Below are 22,541 nucleotides of genomic sequence, written 5' to 3' on the forward strand. Positions count from 1 at the left end.
TTATTTATACCTTATTCTTTTTTTCATTAATTTGTATTCGCCATCGATTATTCCGTCATGAAAAAGACAAGTATCAAAACATTTACATTTTCTATACACAGTAGCTTCAAAACATATTAGATACACAAACATTATAAATTTTAGCACAATACATGACAATCCACATTTACGTAAGGAGAAAAAATAACAAAAACCAAAGACATCCAATATATGAATTTACACCACAGAAAATTCCACTCCACAACATGATTCCACTACACTCCACATATATCCAATCCACACTACACACTTCCACATAATTCAACACCACATAACCCCACACAACACATGCCACTCCATGACACACAATACCACTACACACAAGTCCACTACACTTAGTACCACATATTTACTATCCACATAATTCCATTGAACACACATGCCCTCACCCAGCATTTTTTTATTGGTTAATTTCAAGTCTTTCAGCACAGTTTTTTTTTTACCATAACTTTTCACACAAAAAAAACATTAACACACTCCTCTTCTTTCGGTGTCTTATGCATACACAAATACAGCCTTTTTATGTGTCTATAACATTCTGTCCCCTTCATTCTCTCTCTCACACACACACACACTCTTTCTACTGCTCTATCAAGAATTCATTCACCACTTCATACACAAACTACCTATCACTGTCAGTCTTACTTTCTGTTTTACACACCTCTAACGAGTCACCATACCACTTATTTTCGATACACAAATAGACTACACACCACACAATTCCACCCACACACTTCCAACGCCAACAATTTTAACTCAAACCACATAATTTCTCAAAAAACACCCACTTCACTCCAAACACAGAACATAAGTAAAAAACAATATAATTTACAACGCAAATAGCTCCAACTTTCACAAATGCAAGACCAATTACAATGAAAATTATTGTTTAAATTCTAGGATCCACCACTTGGCAACAGGGTTTTAGCTGCTCAGAGGAGAAGATATGAAAATAAAAATCTGTACAAAATCAATGCAATGATGATTTTAATATGAATTTGATATTTAATCGTGAAACTGGGGGAAATGAAATATTGGCACCGTATACAAAATCCTGGAGTTTGTGTGAATTCTTTGGTTTTCCGAGTATCGAGACGTTGCCCTTACCTAGCAGGTCATTGTTAATTGAAGCAGCCCCTGTGCTGCACCTGTTCAAAATGTCCAGGGTCACACAGGATGCAAGGCATCAGATAGGGCACGCAGAGAGAGAGCGTGAGAGAGGAGAGTCCGAGCGAGAGAGCGAGAGAGTGTGAGGGTGAAACAGTGTTTGTGAGATAAGGGAGAGTGTCTGGAAGCATCTGTGAGAAAGAAATATGTTTTAGGGAAATGTGCATGAGGGAGAAATGCGTGCGTGAAAGAACTTGAGTGCTGAGTGCGTGTGTTAAGAGAGCCGTGTGCTTGATAGACAACTTGAAAAAAAGTGTATATATATGTGTGTGTGCGAGAAAGTGTGTGCGCGCGCATGCAGGAACTGCGGAATCGCCCCACAACGAACATGTAACCCAATCACGCTACTAAGTCACCCCCACCCCATCCGCCCCCACATAAGGGAGTTGTAAACTCTCCTCCATGCTTTACAACGGGTGGCAGTAACTGGTCGTTGGCGCCGCTTCTGGGGTCTCAGGCGAGGTGCCCAGTCTGCCGTATGAAAGTAAAATCACCCCTAGAGGCAGATCCTGAGCGCCCCCCTGTAGGGCTCCTCGGTCACCACTTCATTAGACGGGGGGGGGGTGCAGGGTGCAGCCGCAGGCAGCAAAGACCGATGTGCACAGACAGTGTGCATCAACGGGGCCTCGGGCATGAATGGAAAAATAGTGTCACGGGGAAGAACAGAAACACTGACGACCGCTGATCGGTATTAAAAACAAAAAACTAAGTTTTGGGGCTTTTGGGTGAAATATAGAGGAAACACATGGAAAAACGTAAGAAACATTTAGAAATCTGAAGAAACCACGAGAAAGAAGAAAAGTAAAAAAATTGCAAAATAAAAAAGGAAATAAAAGAAAGATCCGCTAAGTGGCGCTTTTCGGTTGCTATTTTCTCCTTTTCCCACTGTCCCCACCACCTTATTAATGGGCTTCAGCTCGCAAAGCACCCCGTGTGCAGGGGTACCCCACTTACCGGCTGAGAGGAGGCAGAGCACAACCATGAGCCCCCGGTCCATCCTCAGTCGGCTCCTGGTCTAGATGTCCCCCCGGGGCGGGCCAAGCGCACCTGCTGGTGCGGCTGGGGGTGCAGGCAATGAACGCCGGGCGGTCTCAAAATCAGAATCAGAGGGCAGTCTCAAAATCAGGGGTGCAGTCTTCAGAGCAGGGATACAGTCTCAAAAAGAGGGGGTGCAAGAAGTGAACATGGGGATGCACACATGCAATAATTGGGCGGGGCGTGAAACAGGAGTCAGTCTTTAAATGGGGGGGCTACTGTTGAAATCCGTGATATAGCGGTGATCTGGGGTTCTTAATATCCGGTGGGGGGGTATTCAAAATATATGGCCATAGTCTTTCGAGCTGGGGGGCAGTATCATTTGTCAGCGAGGATTTTGGGGCGCAGTCAGTGCAGCAGCGGATCCTAGAGCGCTTCTATCTGCGGGACCAGCAGGGCACAGAGTTATACCAGCGCCCCCGTAAAGGAACCACCCCCTCCCTCACACTAGGGCAGGGGGCGGCACGCATGAGGTGCCGCATGGGATACGCTATGGTTTCAGGATTTTCCAAAGAGCAGCCTGGAAATGAGCCAAAATACAAATATAATACAACTATTATGTTTATTGAGGCGCTTGATACATCATACCACGACCCCGAACACGGGGGGCACATGGCAAACAAACAACATTGAATAATCCCAAAATATGACATAAGAACTGGAGTTTAAATCCTCTGTTATGCAGGTTGAAGGAGACCAGTTTCATTAGATAAGTGCTGATTGTGAGAGACCTTTTAGAAAAAGTATTTGAGGTCCCTTATAAAAGCAGAAATTGATGCGGCATATTGGATGTGTGTCTGTATAGAATTCCAGACCCTGGTGCATTTCCTAAATGAGTGGTGCGCGCGAGCAGCCCACCCCTCTTTCCTTCTTTCATTTAGTTGCTTACCTGGGAAATGGATGCAAAATAGAAGAAGCCCGCGAGTGGTACGCGCGCCACAGCGAAACATGTGCTTTCAATTATCGCTCCCGTGTCTGGGTACGATAATTGAAACCACATGGCCTTTGGTGCGCGTAATAGACACAAATAGGCCATGGGCGGAGCAATGCGCCCACCTTTGGCCAATTGCGCGTGGTCTTTTATAAAAAGGCGCACGCAGAGGCCAATCGCGTTGTCAAAAGAAAAAGCACACTCACGAGAGTGTGCCATTTCTCGGTCAGCTACTCAAACCCCGTTTTTCACCTACTGAATGTCTCGCACTGCGCGAGCAGTGCTGCGCACTGAATCGCTAAGAGCAAGACCTAAAAACAGGAGGCTTTTTTAGACCGGGGCAGACAGCCACAGAAGGCCAGGTTCAAACCATCATGGGAAATAAAAACCCGAAACCGGGTCTACAAATCATAGAAACATCAACCATAGTCAATCTGTCACAGAAACAACTGTCTAGAGAGTAGGAAATTGTCCTCAACCTGGGCCTTAAATTTGTTCCAGAGCGGTACAAAAGGGGGGGGTGATGGACAGAGCATCTGAACCAATCAAACACTCACACCCAGTCAAAAGATCTGGGTTTGATCCATCACCGTTCTTTAGCCCACTCTGCCACCCCAGTTCAGACATGGCTATATGCAAATCAGTCTGACCCTGTGCCTCATGGGAACAGTCCAGCTCGAACTGCCAAGCCATGCCTTCCCTGGACCGGAAACAAGCTTCCGAGGACCGGTTTCTGGCATTACAGATGTCTTCAGCCCGGCTTGCTTGAATCCAGTGGCAAAGTGAGCAAGGGACTCACGTCTGAGCATACCCTGCCACACTTATGGCGCCCAAAGCGGTACAAAAGGGGGTGGTGATGGACGGAGCATCTGAACCAATCAAACACTCACACCCAGTCAAAAGATCTGGGTTTGATCCATCACCGTTCTTTAGCCCACTCTGCCACCCCAGTTCAGACATGGCTATATGCAAATCAGTCTGACCCTGTGCCTCATGGGAACAGTCCAGCCCGAACTGCCAAGCCATGCCTTCCCTGGACCGGAAACAAGCTTTTCCACACACACACAGACGCGTTATACTAAACTAAAAATAGAAGCCTTGGAGTTTTTCAGTAAGATTCGGCTAAAAACCTTTTTTGCTAACAATGAACCGAAAATGAACAACGAAGTGACAGGTTTGAGAAGCAAATCTAAATGCGCTCCTATTCAGAATATCCCTAAACAACTTTATGCATTCGAACAAACTGTCCTATCGTCCATCAATAAATTGGAAAAAACAAAGAGATAAGTCCACATAAATATTCATGCATACAGTAGGCGGCTATACAATCTTAGATCCGACACTTCGGTGGTCATAAAACAGGCAGACATAGGTGGTGCAGTAGTTATCTGGCCTAGAGAGATGTACCTGAATGAAGGAAGAAGCCAGGTGAACAACCAAACCTGGTATAGACATGTAAAAGAAGATCCAGTACAATCCATAAGGGATAGAATCTCTAAAATACTGCAACTGGGGGTGGATGGAGGAAACTTGGGACCTAACCAGCAAGTCAATACCCGAATTACACAACACCGATTGAGAATAAAAAAGAAAGTAGTGACTGCCCCCATGGTGGACCATTTTATTGAGAAGTCTCATGGAGAGAACCAATTCAAATGGACAGTTCTAGCTGTGATTAACCCTTCAAAACGATCTATGGATATCGACAGTGCGTTGCTTCAAAAAGAGGCATATTTAATTTTAAAATACCGCAGCGCTATAACAGGCCTTAATATGACGGAGCTGTCTACAGTATAAGAACTATATTGCCCTTAAGGCAACACATGAGCTCTCTGTAAGAAACACCACCGATAGGCTCAAATCGTGCAACTACATTTCCCAGTAACCCTGACCAGGAGCCAAATCAGTATAGGGACTCCATTGAGAGGTGAATGGTTTGTTACCATAACTAAGAGGAGAACAGACAGAAACGGCAGGAAAATCATACATGCTAAAGAGGTGCGCAAAAGCGGGCTGAATACCACGAACGATCATCAAACACGTTTGAGGTTTGAAAGCTAACCGTGCTTCCTAATATATTTCGGAAAAACGCAAGTGCAAGATTGTGAACGCCAAATAAAGAAGAGTAGACGATCACGAGATATCTGCAAGTAGAGGTATGTCTCACAACAGATAAAACTGCCATTAAATTCAAATACAGTGCTTCTGAAAACATTTAGCGATTAAATCTGTTATCCCTTTACAGAAAAACAGACCAAATAGTCCAACGCTACGAGCGATGATAGAAAATCTCCTTTAACAGGTACATATTTAATAATACACATTGTAGTCAAGCACAAACACATTAAATTTGCATGTGCACATGCACTAATTGTCCATGCATGGATCCAGATTGGGATATTGTCTGATCCACCTGCGGAATAATGTAGGCACAATCTTGCTGGGAGGATTTAAAGGAAATCTGTTTAGAAATTCTCACTTTGGAGAGGCATTCATGAAGAGGATGGTTCACACACCAGTGATGGCGGCGTCTTAGGGGACCAGTCAACTGTGCTTATGCGCTCTTGCTGGGAAATGTACTCAGTAATAGTTATTGCTATTTAAGTGCACCCTGGTTAGAGGGTTCTCGCACATGAAAATGATTCAGCGTGTATGTGCATCCAGATGACCAAATATATGCTTCAAGTTTCTTTCATGAAATCAAACCAAAAAAAATGGCAACCCCTCACGGGCTGGGAGCTTCGTGTGTGATCAAAAACCTGCTGGTGCTGCCTCCACTGCGAGCTTTTATCACCTGTTCAAGCAAACTCGTATGCTGGGACATTCTCGTGAATCGAATACTGTTTAATAACAAATGTTTAAGAACATTTAAAATGGGAAATCCTTACTAAAGTTCACTTGCAATAGGAAGGGCATAGGAAACTAACTCTACTATAGCCTTATAGTCCCCCGTAGAGGGCTATACAGGCTATTAAAGGCCCGCTCCAGCGCTGAAGCCCCAAGCCGAAGGCGAGGGTCTTTAACAAGGGAGCAGGACTTTAACAGCCAGTATATCCCAGCTACAAAGGGCTATAAGGCTATTAGAACACTAGTGGCAGAATGTTCTAAGAAATAAAACAAAGGCGTCTGGCCTTTACCGACCCTTAGAAGCCAAGCACTCCATTGAATTCAATGGAGCTCCCAACATTCCAATGTTCTAATAGCCGGTATAGCCCAGCTACAAAGGGCTGCAAGGCTATTAGAGCATTCTGCCACTAGAGGGCAGAATGTTCTAACAAAAACAAAAAAAACCTTATGGGAGCGTGACAAAGAAACATTGGCATGTTGGCGCTCCAGGCTTATACCAGCCATTATAAGCCAGGAGCACTCCATTGTTTTCAATGGAGGTCCCAACATTCCAATGTTCTAACAACTATTTAATTATTGCCTCCAGGAAAAAACAATACCAGTGTGTTGGCGAGGGTCAATCCTTCACCCAATTTACAAAAAAGTCCTTACTCAGCCCCAGTTGTTGCAGGATTGCGCTACTAGCTACTGACTTAAAGATCCTTGCTGGTATCCTACTGCAGGAACTGAAAAACTGAGTGGAAAAAACATGACGGTTCTCACGAAATCAAACAGGCTTTAAACCAAAGTTGAGTATGATAAGACTATCTTGTTGCCCTTTGCATGTTAACAGAGAAACACAATCGGAAAGGGCAATCTCTCTACACATGCTATATTGACATCTCAAATTCTTTGACCAGGTCAAAAGGAATTTGCTGTGGCATAAAATGGCATCATTGGATGTACCGGCAAACCTCCTGCGAGCATTACTGCTTGTATACTGTAAAACCTGCGCAAAGATCAGCCTTGACAGGAATATGGGCCTAACGCCGCCAATCTCCACAGAACAAGGCCTAAAACAACATTGTGTACTTGGCCCAACATTGTTCAACCTCTTCATTTCAGATCTGTGTAAAGCACTGGATGAGTTCGAAAAATTTAGAGCCGGAGGGCGAACTTTCACCCATTTTGCTGTTGTACATCCGAGTCTATTACCCTGGATCTTCGCCTCATGAATGACTAACTAAGCTTCAGAAAAAAGCTCAGGACTTCGCTTTTCCTCAACTAACTGTTCCCTCCCCCTATGGCATAGTCCCCAGTGACTTAAACACAACCTGTGACAGATACAGCGCCATGATATATATCCCCATTGGGATAAATGTCTGCACTTCACAAATACTGTTAAATAAATTTTAAACAAGCACTGGCGTTGCCAATAGGTCTCGCAGTAGGAACAAAGTGAAAATCACCAACACGTACCTGTTAATGCAGAGAGGCCGACAAAAATATGCATTTGTTTAGCATATGCGTTTAAAATACTATTTGCCTTCTTATTATCTCGAAGTTAACATTGGCCCTGAAGGTAGGCTGAAAGCTAGGTTTTATTCTTGACCTTTAAAAGTTGTGTGAGGCGAGTTATTTGGCTTTGTAATGCGAACCCGGTTTAAATTTTTACCGGCAAGGGGTGCAACACAAGAATGTTCTGGACAGGCACAGCCCACACCGGCCTTTGTCATCGCGGAAATGGCGACAAAGAAGGGCAGGATGGGTGCTGGATAGCAGCAGAATGGCTGCAAAGGGCACCTCATTATCCGATGCTCAGTTTAACCGCCTGGCGCCAAGCCTGCCTCACATGCCGGTGATATGCTAGGACTGTTCTGAATACCAAAGGCGGGATCCGACCGAGCAGTATTAAACTTTTTCGTTTCCTCGCAATTACTCACTGAAATGTACATTTTGCAGCAAGATGAACACATGAACATTCAGAGTTGCACAAAGTTTAGAGTTAAAGCAAAAAGATGGTTAAATCAGCACTAAAATAAAATACCTATAACAAGGGAGAGAACAACACGAGTGGTGGGGGAACGCACGCACGTATAAATAAAAACAAGCAAAAGCAAATGGTGGGGGCCTGAAGGAGGAGGGGGTGCGAGGGATGAGTGAGGATGGGGTAGCAGGGGAGGGAACACGGCCTGGGGGAAGCTGGCTGGGGAGGGGGAGGAGAAATCCAAGGAAGGCTGTGTGCGGGGAGAGAGAGGGGAGGTGCTGGAGCTGAAAGTACGGCCGGCCATCCAAGAATAATTAGGGGAGGAGAAGCCGAGAAGCCGCAGAGCGCACGATGGGCGAAGCCCTTTGATGTGCTGCGAAGATGAGCGGCCGGGAAACTGAAAGTACGGCCGATAGGAGGGAGGGAGGCTGATGCGCGTGCTTGTTTGGTCACGTGGTTCACGTGAACTTCAAGAAAACCGCAGCAGAAAGCCCTTGGTTTGACGAGGATTTTGGCTACTTGAATTCTCGCTCCCTCAATGCGCTTGCGCGCATTGTAGGTCACGAGACCTAAAAAGAAGGCTCATTCACACCCCCCAAAACTGAGACATAAACTGCTGACTTCACTCCAATACACAGACGATATAGTCCCCATGAATGTTAACGCTATTGACCTGCAAAACTTGCTGAACACACTGGCTCTCTGTTGCGCAACAAACCAAAGGACAGGTTTTTATGTATTTATTTATTGGATTTTCGCAACAGTAGCATGTAGATCACAAAGGACTATATCAGTTCAGCTAAGGGCCTGGGGGCTGCCCAAATTATATTCTAGCAACAGGGCACCAGATGTCGACTCCCTCCCTTAAGACGTCTCGTTTAGGAACGCCCCCAGTCTGCCAAACAACAGGTAGTACTAGAGCTCACAAGCACCCAGAAGGCCCGGTCGGCATCGACTCGCACTTCACCACCAACACGAGGGGGCCTGTGTCGCAAGATTCAAGACGCTGACTCCACTATAGATACAGGAGGGGCAGCCGGTTTCCGGCCTCCTGCAGCTCTCGGTCTACTCCACGCTTCTCAATGGCGGCACGTCCCGGCAGAAACAGGTCTTGCCACACACTCCAGGCTTCTCCACCAGCTTGCGGGCAGCTGTCGCCGACCAGGATCAGTGTCTCCAGCTGCACCGCAGCAAGGTGCCCTGCAGGCTTTCTCCCCTCACGAGCGCGAAGACTCTATTACGGGGCTCAGCTACGCCACCCAGCAGCCGGTACGGCCGCACTACACTGCATGGGCAGGCAGTCGGTACCCGGCTCATCGCTGCGGGAAGCAGCCGCCACAAGCTCCGGTGTCCACCTAACAGGGCAGGTACTCGTGTCACTCTTCAGTAGCGACAGGGGCAAGCCACCGGGCCTGAAGTCGACGCGGTCTGCGCCGCCACGCCTCTGCGGGAACTAGGCCGCAGCCCACACTTTCTCAAGGCCTCACCCAGCCGCGCTATTTTTAGTACTAAGATTTGGCCTCTCGGCAACTAAGGATGCGCTGCCGCAATAGAACCCAGAACCAGGCTCACTGTCATCCAGGCTGTCAGGTGGCCGGAGGAATCTTTTTTGCATATACTGTGCATATGTTCCACATTGCAATCTGCACGCAGAAAGCTTCTGTGCAACATTTTTATCACTAAACTAGATCATGCCGTCAAGCCCTACTTTTCTGTTTGCACTGTCCGAGTGCCCAAGAAATAGCTTTCCTGGTAAAATTTTACATCATTGCAGATAAGAGGTTTAAAGTTGGTGTACAACCTACCTGAAGAACTTATCCCTAAATGCTTCCCCTCCTCCATTTGCACTTTCCAAGCACTGGCACTTTTATTCTTGTATGTTTGACACCATCAAGGAGAATTACTGAAGAGATTCCCTGACTCTTGTGTGCATTTGCATCAGTTGACTTGTTTTCCAATCGTAATGTGTCCCTTTATCACTCCTTCATGCTCCGCCTCCTCAATATGCATTTTCTAAGCACTGGCAGTTTTATTTTTGCATGTTTTCTACCATTAAGGACAATTACAGCAGATATCTCTGGACTTTTGTGTGCTTTTGTATCTTTAATCTGTTTTTAGGTTGAGCCTAGCACATCACGCATGCGCTGCTCTAGGAGATGACATTTTGGAATCGGTCTGCACTTTTCTAACACTCGTGCGTGTGGCGGCATCCACCTTGCGGGGGCGAGCAGCGGTGCACAGGGGCAATCTGTTTCTAAGTAGCGTAGCATCGCTTGTTTACATTTGTCTGTCTCGCGGTCGCTTTCACTTTCGTGCTGTGATTGTTCCTGTGTTTGCATTCTACCAATGCCTTACACCCATCTCTGCTGTTTGAAAACCCTAAGAGACTCAGTTTCCCTGTGAGCGGCTGTGTGAGGCTGGTGGGATCACTACCCCTATATCTCAGATTCTCGAAGTGGGAAACTGGAGTTCCTCATTCCTGCAAAACCTATGCGCCAAACGGTGGAATGTTGCTCTTGCACCACTGTCTTGGGGTTATGCACTGCTTGCAATCACACTGAGCAAAGCTATTGATGTATTATTTGCTGTTTGTAATGAGTTTAAAAGTAACACAAATTCTGCTTGGATGAACCACAAAAGTATCCATTTTTGATCCAACCGCTTTGGTTTCTGGTTATTAATGCAAATGCAACATTCAGGAAATAAGCTGTGCTTCCCATCGTGATGAGCGTGTCAGACACCAAGCAGAAAAAAACACAGTTACGGATTGCGCCATTCAGCTTTGGGGGAAAGGATATGTCCTTTTTCAGGATAGGATGTTCTCACAGAAGAGGGATTGTACCATGAAAGAAGTAGCAATGTAAAAAGGCACTGAATCACAGAAGTTTTATGAACACAGCGCTCAGTTTGTTCTACCAGAATGTTTCAGCACACTCATCCTTTTTTGTGGAGTCTGCAGCTTAACAGACCACAATTGTGAACACTGTAAAATGCAGCCAAACCTTGATGTAATGGGATCTGTCTTTTAACATCAGTATCCATTCACACGTTTTTCTAACCGATTGTGACGAATATTAGTTTTTTTAGCCTTTAGTTCACTTTAATGCGGTCTACGGCTTTTGATAAATTGTATTGCTCAGATAGCATGTGGTGCACATTTAAAACTCTGTTGAGAAAGAGTTGATGAAATGAGTTGCATTCTGCCGTTTATCTGGAGCCTCCCTAGGTAGGGCCCCTTCGGACTATGCCTTGCAGCTCCCCGCCTCTTGCTCCCTTTTCAGGCCGAGCCTGCATGTCAGCCCCGGAGTTCATCATTGAGCAGACTGACAATGTATCCATCTTTATTGGCTGCCAGGGCTGGGTTTGGCGGAAAGGGGGTGCGCAGAGGGCAAACAATAAATGCACACGGCTAGGGCTGCTCTCATGCCAAGCTCATTTTTTTTTTTCATACGAGTTTTTGTTTAACCCAAGTGTACGTACAATACAGATATCATATAATCGAAATCAGTGCTCCTTTTATGGGAAGGATTTGTTGCGTCTCGGTTTGAGAAAAGCATGTAATTTAAAATAGATTTTTTTTAAAACAATGAACATTTGTTGGAAGTTAGATAAATCAGAGCCAGTGGGGTGTTTTTTTTTTCTTTGAAGAAATTGTTTCTCTCATTATGTGCGAACCTAAGACGAGCAGAAAATGTATAAATAAACCAGTTCGCCCCAAGAGACATCCAGGGCAAGTGATGCACGGTGTAGGGCTTGGGGGACACTGGTTGCCTCACCTACAACAGCGCTACGGCGACCACCTGGCGCTGAGGAAGGCTAACACAAGGGAGCATAAGAGCTGCCATCACCTCTTTACCCCCCCCCCCTTCTGCCCCCCCTGCAGCAACGAGAGCAGGCGGCGAAAATTGTTTGTATTTAAAAGTATAAATTGTAAATTAAAGGGAAGTTTTTCCTCTTCTCAATCATGCGGCGTGCGTTTGGTTTGCTTGCAATCACCCTCAGTGCTACACGTAGTAAAACCTGTGAATGTTAAGTACCCAGAATAAGCATTTGCAATGCAATAGGTCTCGCATTAGGAAAGTTTGAGCTATTGGTCTTGTAAATGACAATTTTTTTATTTATGTGTTGGTTTTGAAAATAGCTAAATTAATAGCTTTGTCATTTACAATGCCAATAGTTATAACTGTCGCAAATGTGACACCTATAACCTGGGGTTGCGCTGAGTGATGCTGTGGTGGTGCTGAGTGGTGCTGTGGTGGTGCTGAGTGATGCTGTGGTGGTGGTGAGTGATGCTGTGGTGGTGGTGAGTGATGCTGTGGTGGTGGTGAGTGATGCTGTGGTGGTGCTGAGTGGTGCTGTGGTGGTGCTGAGTGGTAATGTGGTGCTGCTGAGTGGTAATGTGGTGGTGCTGAGTGGTAATGTGGTGGTGCCGAGTGGTGCTGAGTGGTGCTGAGTGGTGCTGTGGTGGTGCCGAGTGATAATGTGGTGGTGCCGAGTGATAATGTGGTGGTGCTGAGTGATGCTGGGGTACCGCTGAGTGATGATGTGGTGATGCTGAGTGGTAATGTGGTGCTGCTGAGTGGTAATGTGGTGGTGCCGAGTGGTGCTGAGTGGTGGTGCTGAGTGGTGCTGAGTGGTGCTGAGTGGTGCTGAGTGGTGGTGCTGAGTGGTGCTGTGGTGGCGCAGAGTGGTGCTGTGGTGGCGCAGAGTGGTGCTGTGGTGGCGCAGAGTGGTGCTGTGGTGGTGCTGAGTGGTGGTGCTGAGTGGTGGTGCTGAGTGGTGGTGCTGAGTGGTGCTGAGTGGTGCTGTGGTGGTGCTGAGTGGTGCTGTGGTGGTGCTGAGTGGTGCTGTGGTGGTGCTGAGTGGTGCTGTGGTGGTGCTGAGTGGTGCTGTGGTGGTGATGATGTGGTGATGCTGAGTGGTAATGTGGTGCTGCTGAGTGGTAATGTGGTGGTGCCGAGTGGTGCTGAGTGGTGGTGCTGAGTGGTGCTGTGGTGGTGCTGAGTGGTGCTGTGGTGGTGCTGAGTGGTGCTGTGGTGGTGCTGAGTGGTGGTGCTGAGTGGTGCTGAGTGGTGCTGAGTGGTGCTGAGTGGTGGTGCTGAGTGGTGCTGTGGTGGCGCAGAGTGGTGCTGTGGTGGCGCAGAGTGGTGCTGTGGTGGTGCTGAGTGGTGGTGCTGAGTGGTGGTGCTGAGTGGTGGTGCTGAGTGGTGCTGAGTGGTGCTGTGGTGGTGCTGAGTGGTGCTGTGGTGGTGCTGAGTGGTGCTGTGGTGGTGCTGAGTGGTGCTGTGGTGGTGCTGAGTGGTGCTGTGGTGGTGCTGAGTGGTGCTGTGGTGGTGCTGAGTGGTGCTGTGGTGGCGCTGAGTGGTGCTGGGGTGGCGCTGAGTGGTGCTGGGGTGGCGCTGAGTGGTGCTGGGGTGGCACTGAGTGGTGCTGGGGTGTTCATGAAGGCCATACATGTAATAAATAATCACAGATGTTTTAGTTAAACCAGCCTATAATGTCAGAAGGGACGTCCTGAACTAGATTCTGGCATGTAACTACGAAAGGATAAACATTGAACACATTATGTGGATTCAATCTTTGCCAACAAACTATATCAAAATAAACCAAACCATGAAGTGATGCGAACCATTGAAAAATTGTATTACATTAATCATCCCTATGTTTTAATTACAGCTGAACTCCGCCTGCGCCACGAGACACGCTGTGTCTGATTTGCAATCATGATAAAAAACGAATGAGTTTGAAATCCGCTTCATACCTTTACTATTAAAAGTATTGCATTAGTGACGTTAGGTTCAATTACAAGTCATGCAGTTGTGTTACCTCGTGGCTTTGCATATGACATCATTCTCGAAAGGAAAATAATCCGCACAACAAACATGCTGTTGTTACACTACATTGTTTTCTTGTTGGTGTGCTCAGCGTTCGTGTTTGAACGACTCATATAGGTGCGAGAAAAACGCATGGGCAATTGCACGCAACTTTCAAAGGGTGAAAAGCTACGTTTTTGCCACGTACAATAAACAAAACAAAAATATGTACCCATAACAAAAAACAGCGCATATTGTATCCGCATGCGAATTTCAAGTGCTCATGTTTTAGATAAAAAGTATTACACGTCTTAAATATTAGTTTACATCCTCGGCCTATGAAATGTGGAAAAATAACTAGCTAGGAACCAATATTGTAAGCGCTTGAATTGGCTGGGTTATATTTGTAAACATGTAAAATAAGATCATTATAAGAGACTATCAAGAGTGTTTATCAACACGGTGGGAACTTCACTTGCGAGTAGGAAGCAGTTTGTAAATACAAGCTGGGAACTTCAAATGACTAGAGAGCAGTGTCGTAAACACTCGCAGTCAGCAGCTTTCATAAGTACCTATATTGGCGATGTCATCTATATAAACCAGTGCTTTAAAGGGGCCGGTAGTCACCGGTACCGAGTACCGGCACTCCCTAATTTTCTGGCCGTCAGTACTGGCACTTCTCTTTAGCCAGTGAGAGTACGGGTACGCTAATAGACGGCACTGCAGGCTCCGGTTAGGTTTCAACAGCAGCGGCTGGTGTTAAAGGACGTGAGGGGCATCGCCCCACTAACATGTGGGTATGGATAGGAACAAATTAGCGGCTCTCCTTAAAAAGACAATAGCTGTGTGGGGATGAAGGATTTTTTTCAGTGTAGTTGAAGAGTGGGCCTGTATATGCGCATGTGCTGAAATAGTATGATTTTCGCCTTGAAGGCACACACCGGGCAGTGACATCACTGTGGTAGGCGTGACAGGTTTTATTGGTGAGGCATATGCTTCATTTAGGGCGTTTACTGCTCTGGCTCAAGGCAGGGTCCTTAGAGCTTCATTCATCTAATGGAGAAGGGAGGGGCAGACTCAGGGGAACGATGTTAAGAGTTGGTGTCTACCTTGGAAATGCAGAACTGTTTACGTGGTTTTTATTAACTGGTGAGTCCTGAGGGGCCAAGTGCGGTCATTTTCACTTTTGACTTCTCACGATCCTGAAGACAAGAGTGCTGCAATGAACGTGTTCTGTTGCTGTCGCAGGTACTTCTCGTTGTCTGTTGGCTCAACTGGCTCACCAGTAAGTGCTCTTGTTACCTGGTTCACCTAAACCCTGCCTTTACTAGCTTCATACATACCTTCAATTTGCTCCGTTCGTTTTAAGTAAAGAAAACTATCTACGACTGCAGCAGCAATCACAGCATGTTAATTACTGGTTACATCTGATGACAGCTACAAGTTAAGAAAAAGTGCGAGTCTCCCTTATTATTCTTTTTATTAGATTGTGCTGTGTTGAGGTGTCCATTTAATGACTGAGAAACACGGCATCACTGTTTTCCTAATCACATAATGTTGTTAAGAAAACGTGTATAACAAAAGTGTGGTTGTGTACTGTTTTTCAAACACGTTCGTTTTTAATTTCAAATTGGTCCGAGCTCCTGCTCAAGCCTGGCCTCTGGCAGGCGTACCTTGGCGCTAGTGATGCACCTGCGTCATGCCCTGCTTGCTCTGTGTACTTTAACACAAACTAAAATGTCACCAGCCGCCACTGGTTAGGTATCTCTTCTAGCACAGGGTAGATGCCCTGCTGCTCATGAGCTTGTAAGCACAGTAGCCTTTTGCAGAGTCCCTGCTGGAGATTCCAGCAGTGTCCATTTGAATGCCCTGAGACTGCAGGGGTCTCGTGTCTGAGAGGACTTGCCTTGCATCATGCTGTGATTTAACAGTACAGGGTCTAGACAGACCCTGCACCGTCGATCAGGGGCACAACAACCATTCAGTTCAGCTGAAAGTGCTTTAGCCTACTCCCAGCCTCTCTCCATCAGGTGTTTAAATGATGTCCCTGTGTTCACCATCACACTGTGTTTGACAGTGGAGGGCCCCTTAGGCCCTATGCTGTTAATCACATTTAAACTATTGTGAGCATTTGGGCAAACACAGGTATGGAGGCAGCACATGGACAGTGGCAATTTAGAAATCCATGGGAAGCAAGGAGTTTAAAATGGCTTTAATCCCACCTGATATTTTGTATGAGTGTTCGCTTATAGCTGTGTGCTTGCCATCTTGTGTGTGCCTGTTTTTGTGTGTGGAAAAAAGAGGATGCGAATCAGGATACACTCAGGAAATATTTTAAAGGGAATGTGTGGAATGCTTTTGTGTACACGTGTGTGTGTGTGTACGCTTGAGAGTATATAGTATTGTGCCAAACAACAAAACATAACAGTATGGCATTAAGAAGCAGCAAATATTACAAAACAAGGATCTGTTAACATATCATTCTGTTTTGTTTTCATTTTGTGTAATGAGAAACTGTTTTGTTAACATACACACATTTCTCATGTGTTTTGATATGGGCTGCAACTGGTACAGAAGTCATTATGTATCATCATATCTTGCTCTTAGCCCCGCCCACTTGCAACACCTCTAGCTCATATTAATGAGTACCTGCACTTATGTTTTCCCATTGAGAATTTGAGATTCTGATTACAGCACTCCAGACAGTCACTATATATTCAGTCCGGGCCTAAGTGTAGAGCCCTCAGCATAAAAGTTTTGCCTGTTATAAAGATTGAAGTCAAACAAACAGACAATGTTCCAATATGTAACCAGGATCCAGACAATCCAAGATGAATTCAAGTAAAGTCCACTGCAATTATCTTCAAAAAAGTTTTTTTCTTTATTGATAATCAAATTTCAAAAAATGGATTTTCCCAGCATAAACAGCGCTGTTTATGCTGGGAAAATCCATTTTATGAAATTTGAACTTTTATGCTGAGGGCTCTACACTTAGGCCCGGACTGAATATATAGTGACTGTCTGGAGTGCTGTAATCAGAATCTCAAATTCTCAATAGTCTCTGCGGCATTCACTCCTTGTATATGCATATAGCACCTTGAGGTAGTAGGTGCTTTGAGTTTCTTTAGCACCTGTTATATGACCTTTTTAATCATTTGTTTCTCATTACATATCGTGAACTATATGCAGATATTAACAGTATTATAAAGAATAGTGCGGACGTTTCCTTTGGGATCACTACTACCTGAATCTTGTTTATGTTTTCCCATGTAAAGCACTGATAAACAGAAAGCACTCTATTGTAAGTTTACTTGGGAAAGTCATATCTAATTTCAAAGCACATTGTATAAACACTCAATTGTGAGTTTTGTGTGGGAAACCATTAGTAGCTTCATATCTAACAAATAAACAAGTGTTTGTATCACTAACAACTGGAGATTAGTATGTGACTGAGAGGGAGCGTTTGCAAATACTTGCATGCGGAGCATCATATGGAGGAACTAGTGTTTGTAAACACTAGCAGGCAGAGCTAGGAAACGCTCATATGTTGGTATTGTGGAGGCCGGAAAGCAGACAAAATGTGCAAGTTGTTTCTCGGAAGCAAAATTCCTAATGATTCGCATTTATGGTCTTCAACTACAGGTAGGGTTGTCTGCATGTGCACATGCAAGGTGAGTTTAATGCTAGTAACAACAAATGTTTCCAAATGTAAATGTAGTTGAGCTTATATAGCGCACAGCTACCCGCAGTGGGTGTCCCGGCGCTTGCTTAGGGAACCCTTCCTGGTATTCCCCTGTGAGATAGCAGGGTATCCACAAGGTGAAAGTCAGGCATCCCGCCGCGAGGGGCCGTTGTGGAGATTAAGCAAGCTATTGCCCAGAGTCGCAGAGTGTGAACCCGTGAGTCGAGGAGGCACCGGGGCGAGAATTATCGAGTCCGTGGAATTTTTAGCCCAAGACCCCGCCGAGGCGGGGAATTGAACCCTGGTCCAGGACCGATCTCAGCTTCCGGGTCTGCTGCCTCTAACCCCTGAGCCACACTTCTCCACACACATTTTAGGCTTCTTAGGTCAAAATGAATGTGTTCTTGAGTACATTATTTAAAGCTTAAGCCAATGTCAACCGATCTTTATGCGCAGTCACCGGAGAGGGGAGGGTTACAGAATGGCTTTTGCTGCGGACCAATCATGGTGGACACTTGTCATAAGTATCCTATGGTTATAAGCACTTTTGTAGTAATATTCACCTAAAGAAGCCAATACGTGTGTAATCGTGTCACTTATAGTGACATGTACGTAAACACTCGTGGTGGGATCATCAATACAGAGCAGGGTTTGTTCACACTTAAAATGGTGAGAGCGATTAATGGGATTTGTAACTCTGTATACCTATGGAAGGTGCCCTACAGCGATTGCGACTACGACTTGCCCTATTTGGAGCTGCTTACATTATAAATACGTTAATGCACGCTCGTGTAGAGGCGAGGTGTGCTAAAACACCCTACAGTCGAGATGGTATCAATGCAGAAATGTCACAGCACACCTGGCGGGCCCTTTCTTCAACATAAACCAGCGTTTGCGCTTCTTCATAGTGAGAGATGCTATGATCAGGGGCATGTGTATGTTACAATCGTGGCGGGGCCCGTTAATATATTCATGCGTTTGTGCACGCTTAGGAGTAGCGGCATTCGCCAACAGCTGTGGTCCTGCGTGGAATATATATATATATATATATACCAACGCTTCTTTGAAAAGTGTAGCCAACAAATACGTTCTTGTAATTTGGACATGCTGACACCTGTCCAGACTCCACAAATCCAACTTGCCCTGATCTTCCCGTCCCTCAGTTAGGTCAGTTAGGCACACTTGCCTTTGCTCTCTTGCGTCGGCTGGTCCTTCTCCCCTCCGGGGTGTCCGGTTGACCGCCCTCCGTGCCGCCCAAACTCCCCGGAGCTCCGGGCTCTCCACCAGGTGAGGCTCGCTCCTTTTTGCGCGGAGTCCGTTCGGCCGCTGATCCACTGTCCGAAGAGGAGGATGAAGCTGCGCCAGATGGAGGCTGTGAGTCCAGGCCGTTCTCGCCCCCGGCGGCCCCGCCGCTGCCACTGAGGCTAAGCTCGGACTTCTTTCCGGACAGCATGGGGGCTGCTGCGATGCACAAAGACCGGGTCCGCTGGAGCTGTGCTACTAATGCGGACAAGATGAGCTGTCCTGCCAGCCACTGGCTCCCATCACAGGAAGCGACGTCGAGACGCCGCTCGTGTCACGTGACAAGCACGTCCCTCGGAGTACCCCACGTGCGTGGCTTCACGTGCCTTGAAACCACGCCCCATAACATGAAGACAAGCTCTGAGTGGACGGTGGCAGATACCGGCCCTGTCGTTCTATTTGTCCAGGAGCCTGAGACAGTTAATCGCGACTCTTCGGTGACAACAAACGTAGTGAGTGGTTCTGCTTCTTCCAACCGTACGTTTTGGTTGGTCAGAGTGACACCGAGAGGCGGGCAGGTTAAGAGGGCACGCCCCCTTGCCGTGTGTCAAACATTTAACAGCAGACAGGGTTTCTATGTTGGAGATAACATGACCTAGTGCGAGACAAAGCAATACTGTGCCAAACACATCGTTGGGTTGAGGTTGACAAATTGTGCAAACTACAGATTCAGCGTTTTTCCCGGGCCCAGTCACTAAATGTATTACCTATTCTGGATTTCAGTATCTAACCACGAAGGCTTGCTCCGTGCATTGAGGAGAGAGGAATTAGGGTGTCGGATGTTGGCTTCCCAATGAGGACCAATAATTGGTAACCAACTTTCAAATTAGAGTTTAGATTCTGATGGAGCGAGGTTCAGAATAAAATTTTGTTCTGACTCGCAAAGTTAATCTTCCATAATATCATAACCGTATTAATCAGTGTATTTTGAAAAGTACTAATCAACCTAGTTTTAAAATGCATTATACGACACAAGGGACTAATTAATGTGCTCTATGTTGCACTTGCAAGTGTGTTGAAAATAATAAACTAACCTTGTCTATTGTCTTTGTCAGTATTAATTGCGGCTGTTTAATAAATGGCATGTGCTTATTTTGTGTGCTTATGTTATGTCTTTTCGCCATTTATGTGGCATGAGTTTGTGGAGAATTCTGTAGCTTGTGCTTAAGCTAGGTAACATAAATTAACAGGTTAATAATTAGCAAAGGGGGTGGGTAACAGAATGGGTCTCAATTCTCTAATTAAATAATGTCTTGTGTTTGTTTGAATACTAGTTACCAAGGGAGAGGCTTAAGGCCTAGCGTTTAAAGATGTTGTTTAGAATCCTGTCCAGAATGGAGCCCTGCACGTATTCTGAAGTGGAAACTTTTACCACATCGACAGTTGTCAAAGAAATACTGCTGAATGACTTTTGTGCAGGACGTGCTCTGAGAGTGACAAATTCAAGGACAGGATGCGGCAAATCTGCCAAGCTAAGGAAGTAACGGTCTGTTACTTGAAGAATGTTGCGTTTCCGAGGAAGCCAAGAGGCATGTTTTTGTTAAACGATGGAGTCAAAGAAAAGGCTCGGTTTTGTGTTGAAAATGTGATGAGCTGACATGGACTGACATCTGTCAGCCAATAAGAACTCTGGATGGCAAAAGAAATAATACATTTTAGTGAGATTAGCTAGACAGAAAAGGTATAAAACTTGGCCCCTTGGACAGGAGGGTGCTTCTCGCTTTCCGATTCCTGAAGGGCGTGATGTGCTGGACTCTTGGCGCACGTAAGGATAATAGGCCTAAATGATTTTTCCCTTACAGGTGGAGCAAAGAATAGTTAGGGAAATAGCTTGAGGGATTGAAAACTGTTATTTTGCCTTAAACATGCTTACTGATTTGCTTTGAAATGTCATATTAATTGTTCCTTCCTCATTAAATGCTGCTTAATTGCTAATAAAATAATGATTTATTAAAGAAAATGCTTTTCCTATGAAGAATAAAATTAATAAATTAGATTTTTGGAACGACAAGCTGGTCTTGTTTATTCATGATCTAGTTACCATAAGCTGATCCATTTACATTAGTGACTTAATTAAAATGTTATTTGCATAAAAACCATGGTAAGAGATGATAAACTGCAGATGTATATAAATGTTTAAATAGTTTGTGAATAGGTTCTGATTAATTAGGTCACATGATTCAGTTGCCCAAAATTGTCTCGTTGGTTTATGGGCCTTGTGAGTGATTTATGATTAATGGTGAGTATCATGGTGTTGGGTAGCGTTGTTGAGACAGTTTTTCTATAGGGGCGCTGGATCAATTCAAATATACCACCTGCAAGACCATGCTGTATATATATAGTATATCAACAGGAAGTCCAAAGCTCCTGAAGAACTTTAACCGAGCAGATATCATACAGACCAATAGTTATGTGGTTGCTATGCAGAACAATAATAAAATAATTTGATGTTCTGAGAATAATCTGTGACTATCTCTGTTTTGCATTACAAAAAAACCAAATGTATGCAGAGTCTCTGAAGAAAGAATATTAGTAATATATCTAAAAATCAGTTTCAGCCCGTGGTGGGAGTTCCGTGAGGCGGGCGGGGGAGATGCAGGGTGGGGGGGGTAGTAAACACTGGAATGTGGATGGACGGAGGTAAGTAAACAAATAAATAAAACTAATTTTGTTGCACGCGCTGCATCGCAAAATGATGCAGCACGAGCAACTAAATTTGTTTTAATTATGTGTTTACTTACGTCTCCGATGAAGGGCTCTTTAGCCCGAAATGCATTGGACTAAAGAACATGTTGTTTATGGAATGAAGTGAAACAAATAAGAATCACAGAATAATGAACTTATGAATAAATAAGACTTTTTGATTCAAATCAACATTTGTCATTATACCTTCTTGGTGAATTCTGGCTTATACCAGAAGAATAGAGAGGAGCGCCAGGGGATGCTTCCAATGATCCATTTGAATCACAACTCGTATTTCTGTAACAGACGCCATTGACAAGAGACGCCACCCAGGCGGCGCCCTCAAAATTCCTAAAAATTTAATTCAATTTTCTAGTAACAGTTTCCAATCAAACCACGCTGTGCGCTTCTCCTTTTCACTGTTAGTAACTCTTTGTCTTGTCACGGAGATCAAGCAGCACGCCATCTACCCCACGTTTCACGATAACAAACACTAATACAATCACAATGCAGTACGAGAACATTGCAAAGAGCACAGAAGCTAGGGCAGATACTTTCGCCTTCCAAGAAGGAGAGGCTTCCAGAATTTATTCGTTGATTCAAGAAGAAATAAACCCAACATCTTCCAACAGAACCAAGGCACAAAACATTAAACAGCTCTTATACATCTCCAAAAGACACAACAACCAGAAGCTACATGCGAACACACTCATCAGATACCATAAATTACAGCGTATACCAAGAGGATTGCGCATTGCTTTGAAACCATCTTTATGCAAGAACTCTCAGAAATTTCAAGATAAATGGTATGCCATACTAAACAAGTGCTCTTTAGACTTGATTTTATTGATAATTGAAGAACTTTCAGGTATTCTCATTGAACTCAATCAGGAGATGGAGGAGATCACAGAAGAATTGTCCTCAATGATGACTACAAAAGAACTGGCTACCATACTAAAAGACGTTAATGATCAGATTCAGAAACACACACAAGATATTAATGAGAGGAAGATCGCAAATTCAAACGTGACACGCTTGACTATAAATTGGGAGAAGTCTACACATGGGCAGATGTGT

The 22,541-nt window shown here is 45.1% G+C and overlaps 1 protein-coding gene across 2 annotated transcripts in view; it reads right to left on the reverse strand.

Moving 5' to 3' along the window:
- The window catches only part of KDM1A (lysine demethylase 1A), a 1,206,177-nt gene extending 1,187,107 nt beyond the window's left edge, over window positions 1-19,070 (reverse strand). For both annotated transcript variants that reach the window (XM_078682705.1, XM_078682704.1), the window contains exon 1: window positions 18,667-19,070. In XM_078682705.1, the coding sequence (XP_078538831.1) occupies window positions 18,667-18,933 (267 nt within the window). In that variant the 5' untranslated portion in view covers window positions 18,934-19,070. The remainder of the gene's footprint in view (window positions 1-18,666) is intronic.
- Window positions 19,071-22,541: the final 3,471 nt, after the last annotated feature.

The sequence above is a fragment of the Lissotriton helveticus genome, chromosome 3_1 (genome assembly GCF_964261635.1).
Source record: "Lissotriton helveticus chromosome 3_1, aLisHel1.1, whole genome shotgun sequence".
In the NCBI taxonomy this organism is placed as follows: Eukaryota; Metazoa; Chordata; class Amphibia; order Caudata; family Salamandridae; genus Lissotriton; species Lissotriton helveticus.